A 23,360-nucleotide genomic window follows, 5' to 3' on the forward strand; every position below is an offset into this window, starting at 1 on the left:
AGACTGTGGTACTTTCTGGCAATTATTAGACATCTCCTGAATAACTAATAGAGAAATCCTGCTTTCTGTATTATTCACTGCAGTATTACAGCTCCCCATTCTAGGCTTTGTCTCATGCACTCAGTATGTGCCATCACTGGCACTCGAGCGTCCAGATGTTATCTGAAAGATTCTTTATTTGCATCATTCAGACATAACAGTCATAAAGAATGTATTCACACTCCCTCAGAATCAGAGTTGCAAGTAAAGTGGGTAGTGTTACTTCTTATGCTGCAATACTTCTCAAACAGGAACAAATCAAGCCAACAAACATATGCTATCTGCTTCATGCAGTGGAAGGCTTGCTTGTGTGTCTAAGCCCACAATTTTTCTTAGCTGCCAGTAGCTCATGTAGTCACGGTACCTGACATGCATTAATTTATAGAATATTAAATGGCATTTTTTTAAACTTGCCAGTCAATCATAACTAATATTGTGCAGTGAGTACAAGGGGGAAAAAAATCTCTTAAACTGTGCTTAGTTACTTTACTTGCTAAAATATTTCCTTTAAATACCAAATAGTGTCCATGCTGAACAGCTCTGCAGACCCCATTGTGATCCTACTCCTTGCTATCTTGTCTATTTATCTACATTACCAAGCTACTTATTTAGGCCAACCTATGGCTCCTTTCCTCTCCAAAACCAAGCACACAGATTTAGGAGGACAAGCTGTTTCTAAGTGGAACAAACACACCTTCAACTTAACATTTGAAAGCAGTAAAACAAAATGTTTTTCCCTTCCCAAGAGGCAATGAGAAGCAATGCCATGGTTTGACAGACTGTTATGAGCTGTATGTGCTGTGCACACACTGCTGAGTCAATCCATCCCAGAGTGTGCTGGCAGCAAAGCTGGCCAGATCTGAAGCCCCTGCTGCTTGTCTCCAAATATACCTCCAAAGGCTGTAGCTCAAGAAGGGCCTGGGATGTGCAGTTACCAGGGCCCTTGGTTTTGTTTGGATGAATGAGGTGCCCAGGATTAAGGTCCACCACACGTCACCTACCCCTGTAGCCAGCCATGGTTTGTATCAGTTCCTGCCACTGTATCCCAGATTAAAAGTGGGTTAACCCTGCAAGACGGGGTGACTTTTTCCTTCCATGTGATCAGTAAGGCATTGCAGAATGACGATTATATTACGTCCTCCCTAGTAGAGAAGAACTAACCAATCTACTTATCTATCAGTGTAAGAGAACTTGAACTGTTTGTTCAATGAGAGTTGAAACACTTTAATAGTATCTTGGTTTTCTAACATGTAGCTTGAAGAACTGCCCCTCGTGTTGCCTTACACACAGACACATGCATCCAGTGTGTTCCATGCAGTTTATGCATTTAATTAGACAGCTGTGAACATGAAGTTTGGATTTTTTCAGCGTCGATGCAAGAGGGAAATGAACATGGAATGTCAGTTATCCACAGAGCTTCCATAATTCAGTAAGACTTTACAGACATGTCAGTCCGAAATAGTGCCAGAGTGTGCCAAATATCTGTTCAAAGTATTTTATATGCATTAAACTGTTCCACGAAAAAGAAGTGACTTCACTTGTCTTCACTTCTTAGTTTGGTAGAGTTATGGACTTTGAACTATCCTACACTTAAAACCTCATTCAATCACTCATGCACCGATGTGTTTGCTTAGAGGGATGATGAATAAATTTTCCACTACCAGCTGTCCAAGCTCACTGCTAGCACTTAGTTCACTAAGAGCTAAGCTAACGAAGGTTAACACACCTCTTAAAATTAACTGCAAGAAACAACCCCCACCAATATAAAGCATCTTGCAATTACTTCAGTTATATCTGTCTCTTATTTTGTTTCAGCTGTAGAATTCTGCACCTGGGAATTCTCCCCAGCCCTTAGTCTGTGGAACCAATATTTTCAGGGCAAATAGTATACATCCAAATCCTGAGCACTCAGGTCTATGAAGGTATGTAACACTCTTATTACAAGTAATTGAATGGTCAAACACGAGGAACTAAGATTCTGCCAGCTATTGTCAGTAGATACTATGACAGCAAAAGACAGAGCTCCCTTGGAAAACAGCTCCATAAAATGGAATTAACTCTGTTGAAAACTTAAGACCACTGTAAACCTCCCTGCTTTTCCTCTTGAGATGCCAAGCACGTTGCTCTGACTGCCTGCAGTTTAAACAGATAGTTATTTAGAAACTTGTATAAAATAAAATTCCAAAGCAAAACACTCCAGCAATTCTCTGTGAGCCCTTCGTCATCTGGTGGGAGGCTGCAAGACTAAGGATGACAGGTGTCAGACGGGCTGAGTAACGCCAGGCTGAGGAGTGCTCGGGTGCTCAAGGCATGAAAAGCCCCGTGAAGTGGTGCAGAAAGCAGGAAGGCTCAGATCCAGAAGGATCTCTTTGTGTATTTCAGTCTTTTCTCAGATATCCAAAAAGCCATATAAAGCATGAGTCAAGCATATAGAGAAACATAAAGCTTCAGTTGGCATGCTTCATTTAGGAATGTTGGCAGTTTTCCTTCTCCTCCACTCCACTTAGGGTCCAGGTTCAGCCAATTTGTTAAACACTTTCCTAGCTTCGATGGATGTGAACCTTCAGGACAGATTTAAAGTTAAGCCTGTACTTTACTGCCCTTAGGAAATGTACCTAATCAGGTTCTGTTGCTGGCTGAAACAAGGCCTGACAATAAACATACAATGAAGTCCATAAACTTCATGCAATAAAAAAAAGTATTGAAATGTTCTGAAAGTGAATTAAAAATCCAGCCAGCTCAAGCTCACATCTCATCAAGCATAAAGACAAAATCAGTCATTTTGCAGGCTAAGTACTTCTTCTGGCATTAGAGGTCAAATCTCAGGTGAATTAAAGTACTGGTTTAAGGAGGCATTTAAAAAAAAAAAGGCAAATCCAAACAACTTTTTTTTTTTTTTTAATTCAGAATGACAATCTTGGTTGTTAAACACTCTGTTCTGTCATGCAGGCTATATTTCCACAGTAATGAAAGCATGTTGTGCTTTGATGACACAGCTCTTCCCCTGTTCATTTTATCAAGCAGTGAAGAGAAAATAATTGAAAAAGAGAAGGCCTCTGGCCTTCTGAGTGTGTCACACTGTGAGTGTCAATGCAAGGCTGAAGCCTCATGCTCCCAGGCATACATGGCACTCACCCTGCTGCCAGCACTCTCAGGACATTGATAAACTCTTGATATTGTTTAAAATAGAAACCAAATATTGCTCTTAACAACACACATTAAAAAACCATGCAAAACCCGATTTCTACAAAACTTTACACCGCTGATCAGAAACTTCTATGACAATTAGGCATGGCATATACTTCAGATTCTTCCTAGATCTTCAAACATGAAAGCTACCATGAGCCCTTCATCACTGAGGTTATCTTTGTGGTATGCCATGAAAAAAATCAAACCTCAAGAGACTGTACAGATCTTCAGTCTAAGGTCAGGAGCCAGAATCAGGTATAAGAATGTGAGGTTCAGGATAAAACATCCCAGCTGTGTCCTGTTGAAGGATGATGGGATGATCTGTGCAAATGTCAAATCAAACAGCTCTTACAAAAGTACTTGAGCTTCAGAAAACACTTGCTAATGGTCTTGCAGCTCCTTTGCTAAAAGCCTTTCACTCTTCATTATGCCCAACTCTGAATGCTTCATGCACTACAGAACAGCTGACCCTGTTCCCCCTCTGAATATACTGGAGTTACTAATATGCAGCAGTTCTTTCTCACCAAGATGTGAATGCATTCGTGGCTGGCCAGAATACATAGAACCAGGAGGACTTGGGGTTTTCTTAAATCTCAGATTGCAATGAAAGAAAGGAATTTCAGAAATTAACTTTCCCCATATCTTATGATGAGTTTAATACTGTGTTCTGGAAGGCTTATACTCCTGAATCTGATCAAAAGTAGCACTGGGAGGTGGTGGTAATGGTACCCTTTCTGAACAAACAGCACAACAAGGGAATCCAGATCAGAACTTCTAATCATTGTGGTGTTCCAGTGTCATTCTGTACTGGTTAACAGAGTGTCAGAACTCCTTTCCTGACCAATCTCATTTGCAGGCAAAACTCTCACTGTTGCTACAGAAAACACGTAAGCTGGTGAAAGGAGTAAAATAATTGGCAATTACTTTTTACCAAGTTAGCTGAAACATTTGCTTTCCAATTATGATTCAAACATGCTGACAATTCAGTAACATCCAGGAGACAGATAAGGGAGGGTTTCATGAAACGTCCCTTTCCAGGCTGAGTGCATCTTCCCATGTAGCAACTGTTACTGGGGAAGGGCTGGTTTCACCAACAAAGAACTAACTTTCCCTGGTAATAGTGAAGCAGCATCACAGTAGGCTTTGTCCTTTTATTGTTTAATTGCTTTTTGTTGTAGAATGTCAACAACTCCCATTCACACCAATAAATCTAAGGAGATCTTAGGAACAGTACAACAGCTATGGTTTTGGATATTACAGCATTTTGTTGCTGTTCTTGGTAACAGATGTGAAAGTCAGCACAGACAGTAAGGAACTGGCAAAAATCTCAAAGAGCTTCTGCCCAGGAAATAATTTTGACTCACAGTTTTTGTCAAGCTGGTTATCATCCATTAGAGATAATTATCACTATACTGAAGACTGAAATTGAGAAACACAGAACAAAAGAAACTATACTTGTGCTGCGTGTTTGTTCTCCAGACGCATAAGGGGTGCCACGCTTTCAAAGCTGACCAAACAAATTTTGGTATCCAAGCAGTTTTGTTTGGGTGGGGTATTTTTTTCCCTTTAATCCCTATACACACATTATTCTTATGATAAAAATCAGGTACTTAAAAACAGCAAATGCCTGTGTTGATATGTAACATTTATTAATCTACCACATACCTCTCTCTGTATTTGCGCTGCTTTATCTTTTTTTGATATATATAAATTGTGTATCATTAAGAGTTATTTGTATAGCAACTGCCAAAGAAATAATAGGACAAATTTAAACACCCATTCTTCTTTCAACCTCACAGTTCTAAAGTAACCTGGTTAACAGGACTTGAGTCCAGCCAACATTCAAGAGGCCCCCATCTCAGACAGCTTTTGTAAGAAGTGTCACTGGCATGTACATGCCTACATCCTGTCCAGGTCAGTTCTATTATCTTTTATGGCTCCCAGTCCCACTTCCTTTTCCCCAGTAACTGTCAGATCCATATTCACTTCACAAAACATAACTGAAAACTTGAGAACACAAATGATGCATTATTCTCAAATATATGAAAATAAGAGAGTGGGCTTTCGATTCATCTGCAGACATCTGCAGAGGATCAAAGTATGTACTCTAAAAGCCTACAGAAAAACAAATAAAAATTCTTACTTGTAGCACCCATTTGGGAATAATTTACTTAAATTCATGCAAACATACAAGACCTGTGCATTTTAATGAACTGAAAAGAGCTGGGTGACCATTTTTAAAATAACAGATTTATTCTAAAGATCCCTCACAAACACCAAACAAAACATATTCTGCAGGATATTCACAGCATGTGAGAGTTCTGAATACTGTATCATTTCACCTGGAAATTCCTTCACCAATCAAAAGTAAAATAGTTTCCTCACCTGCAAATTTAGATTTGCCCAGGAACCTTGATGTTGTAGGGCAGCAGGCTCCCAGAGGGGCATCTGCTTTTAAAGGCTGCAAAAATGCCCTTTGTTAAAAAAAAAAAAAAAAAAAGCTTTTATTATACGTAGAGCTCACTTCCCTTCTCAAGAAAAGAGGCAGCTTAACCAAAGCCCCACGGAATTTAAGATGCAGTTAACTCTAAAACAAGAACAGGAGTAAACTCACAGATTCAAAGTAAAGGACTTAGAGGGAGATACAGAGAAATCCCATGGTGAAACTGCTGTCCCTCAAAGCAGTCAGCCACCTTTTTTATCTTCAGTACCAAAATCTTTTGATAAAACCCCAAGCAACTCTCATAATGGCAAAGTGGGAGTTCCTGCATGTTCTTTCTCTGGCCTGACAGAAGCCACCTTGGTCAGAAGAGGATTGAAAAAGAGATCTCTCAGCTTCCTGGGAGGCCTTGTTGGGTCTGTAAATAGCAGAAACCGAATGGAAAACTGCAACATAACATCCATGGTAGAAACAGGTCACAGCCTGGTATGTGCCCTCCCACCACATGTTCTGGAGTTTGGTTAATGGGACACTGTCTGGGAAACATCAGGTACCCAGGAACAGCTGGGAAGCTCATGGGAGAAGGACTCAGTGCTGGAACAAGAAGACACCTGCCCGTACAGTTTGCTCAAAGGCTCACAAGGGACCATATTTGCTAGGGAAACACCACAGTGACCACTCACCTTCCAGCCACTCTCACTGCAGTACCTGGGGAGTTTAGACTTTCCACTCCTTATTTTGAGTTCAGTAACCTCCAATAAATTAATGTCATATAATACACTTTGCAATAGAGAGAAATTTAATTTCTGAATGCAGCTGAAATAAAACTAGTCCTGCTAACTAGTCAAGAGTATTACACAAACTCTGGCCAGCCTGGAGCTAAAGCTATCAACTGGCAAGCTGATGCCAGCATGCTCATTGACCTGTTGTATGACGCCAAACAGGAAACATAATGGTTGAGCTCTTCCTACCTTTCTCTTAACAGAAGCACTTGTTTCACTTTTTCTCCTCTATTTGGCTACTGATTTACCTTTTTTTTTATTTGTAAGAAAGAGTATATTAAGTATCCAAGGATTATTTTGGCCAGTATTTTACAGTTTCCTTTAATAAATAAAACCCTTCACCAACTGTTTTATATCTTCCTTGATCTTCCTTGCCTTAAAATTAGTTTACTTGCACCACTGTTATCAACAGATTAAGATATCTAGTTTTCTTTTCACAGACAATACATTATTCTTTATGTTAAAAAAAGATAAATCTCTGACTTCATTTAATCAAAGCAAAGAGAAAGCTGAACTATCAAGTCAGTTTCTAAGGCATTTACCAGTACTAACTGCAGGTCCTAAGTGATTTCATGTCTTTTTACAATAATATCTCTGGAGATCACAGAGGGCAATTCTTAAAATCACTTTTATTTTTACAGGTGTCTTTACTGCAGTTTATTTGTACAGGCACAGCATTTTATAAAGGAACTTGAATAGGATTAAATAGCAAGAGAGACATTTATCCATTATTTCAAGGGAAAGAGAAAAAACAGTAATTGCCTTGAAAAGTTCTGTGACTGATTTCCTTTCTTACATTCTCAGTCCCATTTGGAAGTTCTCCTCCTCATATACCTGGACCCCTCACTGTCAATTGCTTCATAGAGGTCCTTTTTATTCTCTGCTGTTGCGTGCAAATAACCAAGGTAGGCCACGCAGAGGCTAATTGCAATCAGTCCAAATGCCATCACAGGTTTATTCTGAAAAGAAAAAAATGTGGTAAATGGTTTTAGTTGAAACATTTTTAATTAAACTCAAACATGACATTCTTCTGTCTCAGCATAGAAACTGAATAGTAAACTATTTGTGACATCTGCAAAAAATCATCACTGCCTTCTTGCAAACTGAATTTTCCGACAGCAAAAGAAATTGCCTTTGAAAAGATGATTCCTTCTGGAGACAGAACAGCACATTGCCCAGTACTCTGTATTTTGCTGGTTGGAAATGCTGACTGAGCATGAACAAACCAGACAAAACCAATTACTGAAGATCTCTACTGCTTTTAAAAGATCATCTGGATATACGACCAGGATAATGCACTCTGGTCCTGCTTGATTGCAATCCTCAAAACCACATTTTGCATTCTTATTACAAAATCCACGTTTATTATATTAAATCTATACTTATCATATGCACAAAATTTCACTCATTGCTGGGTTCTGCAAATGGAAATAAAAACCTGAGTATCATCGACTTAATTATAAAAGCAAGATAAAGGAAAATCCAAACTACTGAAAAGCTACCAAAAATCGCCTTATTTCATACCAAGAAAATATGCATTCTATGATTAGTTCCCTTATCAATATTAAAAACTACTCCTGTTGTTTTTATTTCTTAGCAATAAATAAAAATACTATTTAATCTGTCGAATTATATGAGTAATATAACTAAAGTCTTTCTGAAAGCAACTTGGCTAGGTACAAAAGAATCAGACAATATAACAGTGAAATAAAAGCTGCAATAAACAATGTAATGTTCTGTGCTCTCAACAATCAAGAATGGAAAAAAGTAAAAATATTTTTAGTTACATTTCTGAGTGGTTTGCATAACAAGAGATGGTTATATAATGCACAGAGAATTGTAATGATTACTTTAAAGCAAACTTCAAGCATATTTAGTTTCTCTCAGAATGACTGTCTTACAGGTTTAATGAAAAGCTCTGGGTTCACAGCTCGGAAAAGCATAGTTGTCTGAACACTCCTCAGTCCTGGTTTTCTCTCTTTGGGTATTTCATTTTCATTTGGAGGTTTGGTGGAAGACATGTTACTTAATGTTGAATACTTCCTAGAAGTAGAATGAAAAACAGGTGTAATTTCTGTAAAAATACTGAAGAGCTGTCTTCACTGAATGCAAATTCACACTCACTTTGTCTTACAGCATCAATTTTAGCTGGTGTAAATATTACTGATCTCTTCTGGTGTCACCTAACATTCCCAGCTTAGGCACATTGATTTTCAATCTTGTTAATTTTGTGCATCCTAAAATTAACATTTGGAGATTCACATCTTCATGCAGCAAATCTAAATCTCCTGATAATGGGCTTAGGGTTTTACACTTGCCTTTGGCTAACGCTTTAGCTACCTGTGGACCAAATAACATCATTCTTCAGACCACTGTCTAAAAAGACAATCCTAGGAAGAAGGTTTTTTTTAATAAAAACTTCTGCATGACAGGACAGCCCAAGCACCACTGTAGTGCAGCCACTTTAGCCACCCACCCCAGCAGGCCCAGCACTCAGGTCTCACTTTTGCACATACTGGGCACATTGCAAATGCCTTTGGTTCAAACTGAAAGAGGGGAAATTTAAGGTGCTTAGAATACGCAAGGAATTCTTTATTCTGGGGGTGGTGAGACACTGGCACAGGTTGCCCAGAGAAGCTGTGGATGCCCCATCATTGCCAGTGCTCAAGGCCAGGCTGGATGGGGCTTATGAACAGCCTGGTCTTGTGGAAGGTGTCCCTGCCTCAGGCAGGGGCGTTGGGGCGAGATGATTTTTAAGGTCCTTTCCAAACCAAACCACCCTATGAGCACCTGAGAAAAGGTGGAAAAACACGCCCTTGGCTACCCCTGGCTACTGAGGGGCAGAGGAAACACTGCGCTGGAGATCCCCCGAGAAAAAAAGGGCAGCGCAAGGGCAGTCGCACAACCCCAGCCCGGGCGGCGAGGAGCTCCTGGCGCCGCCACCGGGAGGAAGGGGGCAGTCTGGCGACAATTTGGAAAAGCCCAACAGGAATTCCCGGGACACTGAGGACCCCCGGCGCCACCGCCTCACGGAAAGCGGCGAGACGCGGGACACGAAAGCCGCGAGTGCCAGCCCGGTCCCCCCCCGCCCCCACTCACCGCTCGCAGCCGGCGGCTCCTCCCTGCCAGGCGGGGCTGCGCCTGCGCGCTCGCGCCCCCTGCCGGGCGGAGGCCGGCGGCGCGGGCCCGGGAGAGCGGGTCCTGCCTCTCCTGTCCTCCGGGTGGCGGGGGGGCAGCGGGAGGAGCGCCTTCTCCTCCGTCGGGGCCGCGGAGCCGCCTGCCCTCTTCACGGCAGGAAGACACCTTTAAGATCATGCAGTGTGATGAGGCCACACCTTGAGAGCTGTGTCCAGTTCTGGGCCCCTCAGTTTAGGAATGACGTTGAGACGCTTGAGCGCCTCCAGAGGAGGCAACTGGGTGGTGAGGGGCTTGGAACACAAACCCTGTGAGGAATGACTGAGGGAGCTGGGGTTGTTCAGCCTGGAGAAAAGGAGACTCAGGGGTGACCTTATCACTGTCTACAACTTCCTAAAAGATGGCTGTAGTCAGGTGGGGGTCGGTCTCTTTCTCCAGGCAGCAACTGACAGAACAGAGGACACAATCTCAAGCTGTGCCAAGGGACATATAGGTTGGATATTAGGAAGAAGTTTTTTACGGAAAGAATAATAAAGTATTGGAATACTTTACCTGGGGAGGTGGTGAAGTCACCATCTCTGGACGTATTTTAAAGGAGACTGGATGTGGCACTTGGTGCCATGGTTTAGGTGAGGTGTTAGGGCATAGGCTGAACTTGATAATCTTGACGGTCTCTTCCAACCTAGTTATACTGTGATACAGTACAGCTGTCCACCACTGTAACCCATCACTACTAAATCACCCAGATCCAGATGCCTCTTGAAGACCTGCAGGGATGGTGACTCCACCACTGCCTGTGGAAATATTTCAATGCCTGACCTCCCTAATAGTGAAAAATATTTTTCTAATCTAAACGTCCCCTCTCTCAGTTCAAGGCCATTCCCTCTAGTTCAGTCACTGCAGACATGGCAGAAGAGACCGGCCCCAAAAACCTTCTTCCAGGGAATTGTGGACAGGGATAAAGGCTGCCTCAGCCTCCTCTTCTTGAGAATAAACAGCCCCAGGTCCCTCAGCTGTTCCTTATAAGACATGTTTTCTAGACCTTTCAAGAGCCTTTTTGCCATTTACTGGCCACACTCCAGCACCTCAAATGTGTTTTCTAAAGTGAAGGCCACAGAAGAGAATGCAGCACTCAAAAGTAGAAAGTGGGAGACGAGGGAAGAAGCTGGGTCAGATGGGCCCTTCAGAGTTGAGCTGCTCCCAGCACCTGGGCATGGACATAGGACTGAAGCCAGTCTTGGCTTCATCCTCTCTGCAGCCTCCCTTCAGATACTGACTGACACTGTTGGGTCCCCCTTTTAGTTATCTCTGCTCAAGACTGAACAGGTCCTGCTCTCTCCACCTTTCCTTGTAAGAGAATGCTGAAATCCCTCAATCATCTTTATTCCCTTCCATTGGACCCACTCCAGGAGCTCCGTGTCTCTGTTGTACTGAGGAGCCAAGAATTGTCTGCTTGATCCCAAGTGCTGGAATGAGGAAGGGGTAATTCATGTGGGGTTGGTCTCTGGCAGTACAGCTGGCTGAGCAGAAAAATATGCTGCAATTTAAGTGTCCGACTTCTGTTGTGTAGATCCAAACCCAAGATTTTGGGTGTCTAGAAACTCCTGGTAATGTAAATGCTGCTGTGTGGTGGTGTTTTGTTTCCTTGTATTTGTAAACAGTAAAATTATTAAAATTGCTTGAAGTTCAGAGGAAACAAAGCCCATGTGGTTGCCTCTAACTGCTTGTGCCTCCCTTTCTACCTTCACCAACTTCAATGCCACCAGGCAGTTTCAGCTGCATTATGAAGTCGGGGAGAAATTCGAACTTTTGGAAAAAACAATACCTGGAGGGTAGGAAGGGACACAGATCAGTGCTCTCTTAGGTAATTGGCAGGCAGAACTGAGATGTGGTGGATAGTATTACAGTTTTAGCAGCAGTGAGCTGCTGGATTAGCACATGTAGCTCTGGACTCACCAGCCCCTGCTCACACTTTCCTGTACCTGGAGGGTGAGTGAGAGGACTTTGGTGGAGTGTCTGTCATTGCAGCCAGGGAGGCAGAAGGAAACAAACATAAGTCTTGGCCAACAGTGGCTGAACACAAGCTGGCAGTGTGCCCAAGTGGGCGAGAAACCCAGTGGCATCTTGGCTTGGATCAGCAATAGTGTGGCCAGCAGGACCAGGCCAGTGATTGTTCCCCTGTGCTCGGCACTGGTAAGGCCACACCTCAATTGCCACATCCAGTGCTGGGCCCCTCCCTACAAGAAAGACACTGAGGTGCTGGCACGTGTCCAGAGAAGGACAACAAAGCTGCTGAAGGGTCTGGAGCGCAAGTCCCATGAGGAGACACTGGAGAAACTGGGTTTTTTCAACCTGGAGAAAAGGTGGCTCAGGGGGAACCTTATTGTCCTGTACAACTACCTGAAAGGAGGTTGTAGTGAGTTAAGGGTTGATCTCTTCAGTAACAACTGACAAGACAAGAGGATATGCTCTCACGTTGCACCACGGAGGTTTAGATTGGACATTAGGAAAAATTTCTTCACTGAGAAGGTAGTCTGGCATTGGAACAAGCTGCCCAGGAATGGCTCAAAAGAGTGTGGATGTGGCAGTTGTGGGTATGGTTTAGTGGTGAAAACAGTGATTCTAGGTGTACAGTGGGACTTGATAATCTTAGAAGTCATTTCCAACCTTAATGATTCTGTAATTATATGAAATGTAGAGGTATCCAGGTTCACAAAGCTTCCTATTCCATGTTTTTTTTCTGCAGTAATCAAACTGCCTTTTCTTTTTTTTTTTTTTTTTAAGATAGCAGAGTAATAATAAATTGCAGGTTAACTTTTCATGTCTGAATTCAGATGGAGTATCTTTTTTTTTTTCTTGTTGTGAGCAAATATAATGAGGTGAGAAAAATAATAGGGAAATAAGTTTAGGTGTCAAGAGTGGATTGAGTAGTATGTCTGGGGTTTGTGTCAACAATTAATTCACAACATACCATCTGCTAATCTGGTAGCTATTGTTTTGGTGGCATATGCCACACAACTGATTTTGTTTGGAAACTATTGAGTAGAAAATCTGAGTGAAGCTGCTTTTGTTTGTTTTCGTGTTTGTCTAATTGAAAGAAGCCAATGCGAGGTTTTTGCAACAGCTTGGTTTTTGGGAAGGTAGCTTGGTTTTCTTGAGGGGAAGGGGGATTTTTTACTGTCATATAGGAGATGTTCTGCATACAGTTCCCAAGCAATTCTTTTCCCCACATTTTGGAAGCTGAAAGAATTACATCAACAGAGAGAAAGTGCACTCACTTATTGGCCCACACCCCCCTTCCCAGCAGTTACACTGCCCATCCCATGCAGATATAACTTCTGATCCAAAGTCAGCCAGGGTCATGATAGTTTTTTCCAGATTGTAGGATGGGTTTATGCCAGAACACATTTGCAATATATTGGTGGCAGGGATTCTTAGGTTGTTGCTAGTTCTCTGGTATTTCCCATCTTTCTTATAAAGGACAGGTAAGTCCCAGGCATCATTGACAGGGTATGATCCTACACTGTATACAGAACACTGGCTGAAAATATTCTCCATATGAAGAGCTGCAGGATAAGGCTCTGTGTGTAAAAAGAGAAGCAGAGAGATATAGAAATGAGCTTAGGCTTTGATATGAATGTTGGTACTTGGCACATGTTAAGCGTGTGCCAACTAACCAGATTAAATGTGCAGTGATGAAAAGCTTGGACTGCTTACTGTTTCTAGTTTCGCTTTATGTCTGTGGGAAAGTGTTGTATTATATCTTTAATGTGAATATTACGTTGCTATCATCTGACACAACAGGATGTTGAAACATTCAATCCATTAAGGCTTATGAACTTGTTTGGCATACTTTATAGGAGAGACTCTATAAAGTGTAGAATAGTAAACATTTGTGGTATTTCTGAGTCACCCATCCTCTTAATATCGGACTATCTCTCCTGAAAATAAATCACACAAAAACCCTTTCCTTTTCTAAACCTGAGGCTGTTACTGAGATTTATTTTCCTTTCAACTAAATTCCTTTGGGGTTCCGCATTCAGTATTGTGCCTTGTGCCATAGCCATTCACAACCTAACAGCAATTTCTGCTTTTCTTGAGGCTCACATGCCCTTATCATTTGAGCTGCGGAAGAGGCTCTGTAGAGAGCAGAGCAAAGCCGGTGCTGTGCCCCGCAGACATGGTTAGCATGCGACAGCCAGCCTGCTGCAGTCCGGGGAGCAGCACCGTGCCTCCTGCCTTTGCTGACTGACCTCACAGCTCCTGCTTATTGCAAGTACTGCACGAGAACAGAGCTTCACATTGTCTTCAGAATAAAGATACGATGCCTCAAGCTACTGATAAGCTTATCCTTGCTTTAGAGACACGGTTACAGAGCTGTTGTGGGCAGAAAAAAAGATTTTTTTGCATCTACACTGGGAGTTCGGCACTGGTATGACTTGTAGTGAGAGGGACAACTATCATCACATGTTTGTTAGAGTTTTGATATGGGAATGTGAAATTCACATTTAAAAATTATTTTTTAAATGTTTTAGACACCATGAGTTTCACAATATATTAATTAGAGTTGACAGCTGGGATCTTTTTTTTATTTTGTGCTGAACAAATCTGGGGGAGAAGGGAAAGCAAAAATTAGTAATTAGAAGTATTTTTTTCCTTCTTGCTCAAAGCTAATGATGAGAGTAACCATTGTTGCACTGAGACATGTGAAACAGTATGGCCATATTAAGGACATAAATACAAAAGAAACAAGCAGACCAGCTAGACAGGGGTGGCATTGAGGGTATTGAGGGTTTTCTGTGTGGTTGTTGCTCTCCTCATGTCAGTCTCAAGAGTCCTTGTGCTGATTTTCAGCAGGTTTTGCTCCTTTGTGTTGTTCCCATTGAAAGAAAGCTGTTTTCAGACAGCAGCATGCACTGCTCGGGACCCTACCACTGACATTCCAAAACAGTTTTAAGGCAGTATGTGTTTTAAAACCAAAAATCTCTTAGTGCAACTCTTCTGTGTTTTATAACATTATGTGTATGTCTTCTATAATACTTGTTAGCCAGCCGTGTCTCTGTGAGACAAAACAAATCACCCAACCGTGCTTTCCAGCAAAGATTAAAGCAATTGTTATTCTTCAAACACTGATCAAGCTTATAAATCCTTTTCAGCTGAATTCAGTATGGAAGGAAAAAGGCACTTTGGTTCTGCTTTTATTTTTGAGTGGGTAAATTGGTTCTGACTGGGAACAGAATATCAAAACTCAAAGCATCTCCTCTAGGAAGAAAAAGGTGGTTTCTACTACAAAGGAAGAGTAGAGAAACATGTGTAGCCCTGAATTTTCTTGCTATAACAATATACAGCCAGATACCTTGCAGTGAGGTTTAAAGACAAATTTGAGCTAAGACTGCATCTCCAAAAAGGAAGGGCAAGGGAGACCTCTTTTCACTTGTAATTGCTCGGGACTTCTTTGCATGCAATTTCATAATTGCTCTGCCTTGGAGTATGCCAATTTTGTTCCCTGGTCCACTGCCAGAAAAGAAAAAAGAATAAAGTTTATTTTTCAGTTGGATGGGCAAGACAGTCTAACGTAAGCAGGGCAATGCAGTTGGGAAGGCAGTTGGAAGTGGAGGCACAGACCAGAACTAACCTTTGCCTTGACACCAGGACTCCAATCAGTTCAAGGTGTGAGAACTTAAAATCCTTTCTAATGTAGGCACCCTTTCTAATCTCAGGCAGGGAACACAGCTCCTAAGAAGCCTACAGAGGGTAGAAATTTCACAGTTTCAAGAGAACAAACTCTGTTGTAAGGGACTCCGACACACAGTATTCTGGAACTTCAGATTTTCTGCACCTTACAGTTGTCTTTTAGTATATAAATACCACCACATAGAATAATAGAATCATTAAGGTTAGAAAATACGTCCAGATCATTGACCCTGAGGTGAGCTCAGCTGGTCAAAGCATGGTGCTGATAACACTGAAGTTGTGGCTTCAATCCCTCTATGGGCCATTCACTTAAGAGTTGGACTTCATGATCTTTGTGGTCCCTTCTGGTTTCTGTGATCTGTGAATCCAGTGTTTGACTGAACACTGCCATGCCAATTAAACCATAGCACTAAGTGCCATGTCCAGTCATATCTTTAAGACTTCCTGAGATGAAAGTGTTGACCTTATAAAATTGGCCTCAGCCCATTGATCCAGATCCCTCTGCAGATCCTTCCTGCCCTCAGGTAGAGAGCCTCAACACTCCCACTCAACTTAGTGTCATCTGCAACCTTACTGAGGGTGCATTCTACCCCCTTGTTCAGATCATTAATGAAGATGTTAAACAGGGCTGGCCCTGATACTGATCCCTGTGGGACATCACTAGTGACTGGATGCCAAATGGATGCAGCACGATTCACCACCCTTCTCTGGACCTGGCCATTCAGCCAGTTTTAAACCTGGAGAGGAGTGTGCCTGTCCAAGCCACAGGCTGTCAGCTTTTCCAGGAGAATGCCCTGGGAAATGGTATCAAAGGCTTTGCTGAAGGTCAGGTAGACAACATCCACAGCCTTTCCTTCATACACTGGGTAGGTCACCTGGTCATAAAAGGAGATGAGGCTGGTCAGGTAGGACCTGTCTTCCCTACCCCCAGGGTGGCTGGGTCTGATCTTTCATCCCACTTGGACCTCCCTAGTTAGCCAGGGCTTGTGATAAATGATGGAGAGGGGCTTAGCAAGCTCTTCAGCTCCCTCACTGCCCTCGGATGAATTCCATCTGGTCCCACAGACTTGTGAGGGTCCAAATGGCTCAGCAGTCCACCAACTACTTCCTCATGTAGTGCAGGGGGTCTACTCTGCTCTGACTACAAGCTCAGGGGGCTGGTTGCCCTGAGGATCACTGGTCTTTCTCTTGAAAACTGAAGCAAAGAAGGCATCAAGTACTACAGCCTTCTCCTCATCTTTGGTTACAGTGTTCCTCTCTACAACCAATAAGAGATAGATATTTTCCTTGACCCTTTTTATGTTGTTAATATGTTAATAAAACCACTTTTTATTATCTTTCACAGCAGTGGCCAGATCTAGTTCTAGCTGAGCTTCTGCCTTTCTTATTTTCTCTCTTCATGACCTAATGATATCCTTGTGCACTTCCTGAGTTGCCTGCCCTTTCTTCCAAAGGCCATAAACTCTTCTTTCCCCTGAGTTTCAGTAAAAGCTCCCTATTCAGTCAGGCTGGTTTCTTCCACATCAGCTCATCTTCCAGCACATGGCAATGGCCTGCTCCTGTACTTTTGTTTCCTTCTGAAAGTATGTCCAGCCTTCATGGATCCCTTTGTTTTTAAGGGCTGTTTCCCAAGGGACTTCGTGAGCCAGTGTCCTGAACAGATCAAAGTTCATGCTCTGGAAGTCCAAGGTAGAGGCTTTACTGATCCCCCTTCCTTACTTCACCAAGGATTAGAAATTATTATTTTGTGGTTGCTGTGCCCAAGATGGCCACAGACCTCCACACCTTCCACCAGTCCTTCTCTGTCTGCAAACAGCAGGTCTAGCAGAGCACTGCCCCTGGCAATCTCCCTTACCAGCTGTGTCAGGGAGTTACCTTCCACACTCTCCAGGAACTTACTAAACTGTCTGCTCTCTGCTGTGATGACCTGCCAGCAGAAAACTGGGAAATTTTGCATTACTTGCAGTCCAGCTCCAAGCTCTGGCATCTTTAGTCGCTCTCTAAAGGCGTCAGCTTATCTGGGGACAGCACCAAGGTGCAGATTCAGGCACATGTGTAAGGCTATGTGATAGTTTCCTCTCTGTAAAACCACCAAACGTTCACATATAATTCTCAGATAAAAGCCATAGTAAGTTTGAGCTAATTAAATTATACTATGAATAAATTATAGTGTTAAGAATTCATTTAAGAGGCAAGGAGTTCAAGTCTTTCTGCTTATTTTATAATGTTATGCAGCAGAACAGCCACAGCCCAGGTAAAAATGGTCACTAAAGCCCTTATACGAGTTGTGTAAGGCAGGGCATGAACACTTACTCTGTTGCTTAGTGAAGTCATAGGCTTCCTGGTGGGAAGTGATTCAGCTGCCTAGGCCAGTGTGGGAACTGATTAGCATGTACAGTAAACCAAATACATTTCAATAACAAAACTCAGGCTTCACTTGCTTGGGAAAACCACTGTATTTTAAAATTCTAAGAGAAGGGCTTTTCTGAGCATTTGTGTAATGTATTGTTAGGAGTCATGTGTGCCTAAAAGAATATGTGTGTTTTGTGGACAGCTGACTTGCCCAGGAGAATACAAAATGCAAATCTGAGGTAAAATGTCAAAGAGCAAACAGGGTGTGAGTTAAAGCTCACAGCACACGTGTCTTCAGGCTGTGTTACTGTGCTCCTGTGAAAATACTGAGCCGATACTGATGAGTGCTCAAAAGATGTGGATAAATCCTATGACTTCAAATAAATGCCACAGTTTCCTCATATCTTTCTGGTGATACAAGACAATTTATGGTTCTGGTTTGAACTCTGTGCCAGCAGGGATGATCAGGTTGCACTCATTTAGTTTGCATTGCTTAGGAGATAAGCAGTTCCCATTTTCCAGGCATAAAGCAGTAACTCCCTTACTCAGAAATGAACTGTTGATTATTATTTCCACTAGAGAGCTGGGATCCAGCTGTAATCATTCACTGAGACACAGGTAAGTTAGATTATCTTCTCATAAAATAGTTTCACTGAATGAGAAGTTGATTTTCTAACATTAAATAGGCTTGATAGTAGCCTCCTCCAAGAGTCCCATCAGCCAACTTAGACCATGGATGTAATTCTCTTTTTGTTGCACTACTGCAGTACTTCATAATATTACAGAGTTAAAATCTCTGTGATGTGGCCAGTGAAAATTGCTTGTCCAAGTGGAAATCTTTTGACTTTGTCAATTATTTTTTTATTTTACAAGTTGACTAAAGTGTGACAATAGTGAGAGTAGCCTGAATGCAGCAATAATATTTATTAATGTTGAAAATCATTTGCTGCAGAGGGAGATTTTTGTTTACATCAGGAGAGCATGTTAGAAATGGGTTATCTCTGTTTGGCATGAAGGTGATGAGAAATGCAGTTGTGGTCATGTAGATAAGATATGGATATCGTGACTTTAAAAGAATTAAGTAATTTTGGCTACTTCTAAGCTCAATAAAAAAAATACATAGTTTACTAAGTAACAAAGAAAACAGTGAACTGTTTCTGCCCTCTCAAAACCCATTAATTGCTGCAGAGAAGAGACCACAGCAATTAGCAGCTAGCAAAACATTCAGCAGCTGCTGGCTTTTTAAGTGTTGTTTGTGGTTTCCGTAAATACAAAACAAGATGGGATTTTGCCATAGTTTAGAAGTTGCATTTTCAGGGAAGTGAATGTTTGCCAACTAAGATCCTGAAGCACAGAAAGGAAGGAGATTTGTCCCAAGCCACTGCAGAAACTCATGTGAAAGTCAGATATAAAAGCCAAATCAGCCAGCTCCAGTATTGTGCTAAATGACCTGCTGAGCCCTCTTCCATCTAGTGTTTCCTTTTCCTTCCTATAGTTGGTTGACAAAGAAGTATCTAGGCTAATGTCTTTACATACCACATGTCTATTTTAAGCTGTATTTGCTTTTGCTTTTAATATAAAAGTAGTTAGAGGTTTATCTCCCAATGGACTGAAGGGCTTATTTCTTGTTCCAAGGAATTAAAAGTTAGTAATAGGCATAGAACAGTGAGATGTTAGAATCAGCAAGCTAATGCAGGTGAAAGCAAGGGACTGGGCTATGAGAGACTATGGTTCTTTTCTTAGCTCTGCCTCTGATGTGCTGAGTGATGCTGGATAAACCACATCTGCCCCTTGACAGCACATGTTTTCCCTTTCTAGATTGACAATGTTTGTAGAAGAGGATGCCCTCTCCCATTACATGCTAATGAAGGGTTCATATCGGTGAATTTTCATTCTAAAGCCTCTACAGTGTCTACTTTTTGTCTGCACATGAGAGAAGAGCAAGCTATTGCCATTATGTTTACCTCTGCCATTTGGGGGCCTCCCCTTCACATGGAAGCATCTGAAGGAGGAATAGGTGGAACAATTTTGGCTCACATCAGCCCTAGAACGGTTTGCTGCACTGCCAATGACTAGCAGTGGTCATGGCAGAAGTGAACAACTTGGCCAGGACACAGACCCAGGAGGGCTGTGTTTGCTTTTGGGTTGTCATGTAACTCTACCTGATTTGTTTTTGAAAAGCCTTAAAAAATGAGTGTCAATCCTACATTAATGTTATAGCTCTACTTATTTTATAAGAAGAGGTGAGTTGTCTGAAGAAGGCAAAGATAATTTTATATCCTCTGTTTTCTTTTGCTGACTCTCATAAGGACTTGGAGATCACTGTGGCACTCTCACCATTGAACAAGAAGCAAAGTTATTGCAAGGTTAGTGACTTGTAGCAAGAGCTTTTCAGCTCCTACTGCAGATGTGCAACAGTTGGAACAGCTGGTGCATGTGCAGCTCGGTAATGTGACTTCGAATCAAGTGATACTGTTCCCTGGTATTCCCAGGTTTCCTGATTCCCCTCTTCTCTAGCAGAACACTGGAATAGATGCAGCATGCTGAGGGAACTAGTGGAGTTTCCATCATCTTAAGTATAGATTGAAATGCCAGGAATGGTTTCTGCACAACTAAGCCTTTTTAGGGCCAGAGAACAAAGCAAATCTGTGTTTCTCAGCCTGTGGACCTCACACCTCTGGTAGTCAGTAAGGAAGCAGTAGGCAGTCCATGAAACAGACTCAGCAACCATAAAATGGATGCACACCTCCTTATATCAACAAACAGAAAAGGGCAAAATGTAGTTTGTAAATGAACACCTGAAGTTAAGCTTCATTATTTTTTGGTTATTTATGGAAACCATTGTGCCAGTACTTGTTTTTTCTTTTCCTCATAACACTGGGAGGTCCTTGGTGTTTAGAAAAAAAAGTGCTGTGATGATGTTTTGATTAACGTGTAAAAAAACCAGGAGAGAATGGATTCTAAAGATTGTTACCAGCTCTGCTTTTTTATGGTCCTGTATCCTCTGTGATTTCTACTTCTGCTCTCTTCTTTATAATTTTTACCACTATTTATGGTTCTCTTTCTTCTTATTATTAAAAAAAAAAGATAAGATGTACATGCAGCAAATACTCCCCAGCAATGTTTAGATCAGAAAAAGGAGCTCTTTTGTCTCTCAAACTGTGAGGATAATTTAGCTTGCTTGTACAGAATTGATAGATCCACTGTTCAGAGGCTTGTGTTCTTTCTCTTATTTCTCACTGTTCCATCTCCATTTCCCAGTATACTGTGCCTCCTTCCTGTAATTTGCCAGCTCTTTGAGCTCCAAGTTACCTGCCCTTTGTGCCTCTAACACTTAGAATGCTTCCCCACTTCCTCTCCACTTATTCAGTTTGTTCTTGCTTCCCTGTCACTGCCTTCTGCCTGCTGTTTTCCTCCACACAAAAGTACCTTTTCTGCTTTTAAAGTAATTAAATTAGCAGAGCTGATTGAAATCTAGGTGAAGTAATTCTCTGAGCACTGTGCTTTTCAATGGATGCATTACTCAATGCACATTAGCCAACCTCCTGTAGGCCTCGGTGAATGACAGAAATGAATATTTGATGAATATATTCAACAACAATAGCATTATTCAAACACTTTACTCAATAAAGTACATTCAGCACACTCAGAAGCTAATGGTGCATTCAGGTTACTCTGTTTGCTCAGCAGAACACGTGCCCAACCCCAAGAGGGAAAATCAAGTCACTGATATATGTGAGGGAAATGGGGTGGGAAGCCTCTTCTGGTCATTTGTGCCTCTCATGAGCAGGACATAGTGTATGTGCATGTTGTGGGGAGCTGTTTAAATCCTATATAGGGAATAAAGGGTGTATGTCATGAGGAAGAGAGATTACTTGCTCTATTTCCTGACTGACAGATCTTGTTTTCATGCCTATCACTTGTACTTCAGCTAGAAATGAGAAAAGCAAATCATCATATTTCTAATCTTCAGCTTTTGTTCAAACTGGGGTGTTCATGTCTGTATTGAGCAGAGGGTTGAAGTAAATCTAACCACAAATCCCCGCTTTTCACTTTTTGCTCCATTTAATGTTTCCTTGAGTACTTGGTGCAAATAATCTATCTTCTACTCTTTAAGACTCTCTAATGCCTCCTTTGTAATTTCCAGTAGAGGCCAGGTCTTCATGTCCACAGTGCCAAAGAGATCCCCCTTTAATGCTTTTGAGTAATTTCATTTTTAGCTTCAGCATTGGACATTACCTCAACACAAATTGATGTCATCTACATTTCCCACCATCTACTCAATTTCTTTAGCTAGCTTCCCTTCTTGACTCCCTTCGTTTCTTTCTGCACAAAATGAACCTTCTCCAGATTCTAAGGCTGAAATCCCTCCTTGGCTACAAGGATTTGGATCATATCTTTCCTCTCTTGTCCTTAGGTTAGCCTGACTATAATTTCTCTGAAGCATCATGCCCTGAACACTACTCAGCATCTGCTGCCATGTGTACCACCACTTCTTGAAGTTACAAAACCTCATAGCACTGCCATATTTTTGCTACTGCCCAGCTATGTGCTCACTAGATGATTTCTCTTTTTTTTGTTGCCTGAATCCTCAACTTGCTCTGAATTTCATACAGCCCACTTAATGTATTTGTCTTCTCTAGCCTGAGCTAACTTGACCCCTCATCAGTCTTGTGCCTGTTCTGTCTCATAAATCAATTTTCTCTTGTTTACCTGTTGAGTAACTCCTTGTCTTTGAAGTCTGTTTTATTTTTTCCATTCCATATGTTCTTTGCAATGCTTCAGTGAATTAATTGTATTTTCAAAGGATGCAAAAGCATCAGTTAACATCCACATCTATAGCAACAGCGGTCATTAAGCAAACATAACCTTTCCAAAGCACATTTGCAGCTCCTTTGAACAGGGGAGCTGTGCTAGTTACAACCCAAACAATACTACGAAACAGGCTCTGTGGCCCCTTCGGTTTGAAGCTGAAGGTTGTTCCCTACAGCCATTTCTCATTATCAAGTAAAGGCTGCCACTGGAAAAAACATAACCAAATTTCTGCAGACCTCTGGCTGCAGAAGCACTGTGGGCCACAAGACCTGCCCTGCAGTCCTTCAATAAATTTCAGTTTCTCCTCAACATTGCACACAGACCAGGAACCACCTTCAGTTCTGTGGAATCCCTGATGCCTCATTACTAAACATCTAGGTAGCAGATTATTTTGCTCTCTTTCAAATTAGCTTTGCAGGAATTTGCCCCTTGCTCAGGATCTGTTGATTTTAGTCAAATTCTTGATCCCTGTTTTCTTTGGTCAGGACTTCTTATTCTCCTTTATATTGTTCTTCTCAATGTGGGATTGGAAGAGAAAGTGTGAAGTTGTTCTTTTCTAATTCCTCTTGCTGCTCAGTTAAGGAAATAGCAGCTCAGCTTTGGGGAAAAGAGACCTCAAAGTAAATTTCTCAATCTATATTTAGGTATAACCATGGCCTGATTTCCACCAGTGTTGGCTCCCGCTGATTTTTGTGCCTTGCTGGTGGCCCAGCATATCCTTCATTTCTGTTCACATGGAGGCTCAGAACTGGTGTAACTCCAGTCATGGATAGGTGAAATCAGGCTTTTTACATTAGAAAGGTATGGTACACTTATAGTGGCCATCAGCAAAAGCCCCCTTGCATCTGTACTTGTTTTCCATGGCATAACAAAATCCAGAATTCCGTCCAACAGTCCTTGTGCACATCTTAAAG

At 41.8% G+C, this 23,360-nt stretch overlaps 1 protein-coding gene across 2 annotated transcripts; it reads right to left on the minus strand.

Moving 5' to 3' along the window:
- Positions 1–7,065: 7,065 nt before the first annotated feature.
- On the minus strand, positions 7,066–9,596 carry SMIM8 (small integral membrane protein 8). 2 transcript variants are annotated; one of them, XM_088162074.1, is made up of 3 exons: positions 9,550–9,596; positions 8,352–8,493; positions 7,066–7,409 (listed from the first exon to the last, which is right to left on the minus strand). In XM_088162074.1, exons 2-3 carry the CDS (start codon positions 8,469–8,471, stop codon positions 7,251–7,253), a joined length of 279 nt encoding a protein of 92 aa, XP_088018200.1. In that variant the 5' UTR covers positions 8,472–8,493; positions 9,550–9,596; the 3' UTR covers positions 7,066–7,250. The 2 variants fall into 2 exon arrangements, with proteins under 2 accessions (XP_088018200.1, XP_088018201.1); XM_088162075.1 differs by lacking the exon at positions 9,550–9,596 and adding an exon at positions 8,575–9,323.
- Positions 9,597–23,360: the final 13,764 nt, after the last annotated feature.

The sequence above is a fragment of the Sturnus vulgaris genome, chromosome 3, assembly GCF_052056855.1.
Source record: "Sturnus vulgaris isolate bStuVul1 chromosome 3, bStuVul1.hap1, whole genome shotgun sequence".
NCBI classification, from domain to species: Eukaryota; Metazoa; Chordata; class Aves; order Passeriformes; family Sturnidae; genus Sturnus; species Sturnus vulgaris.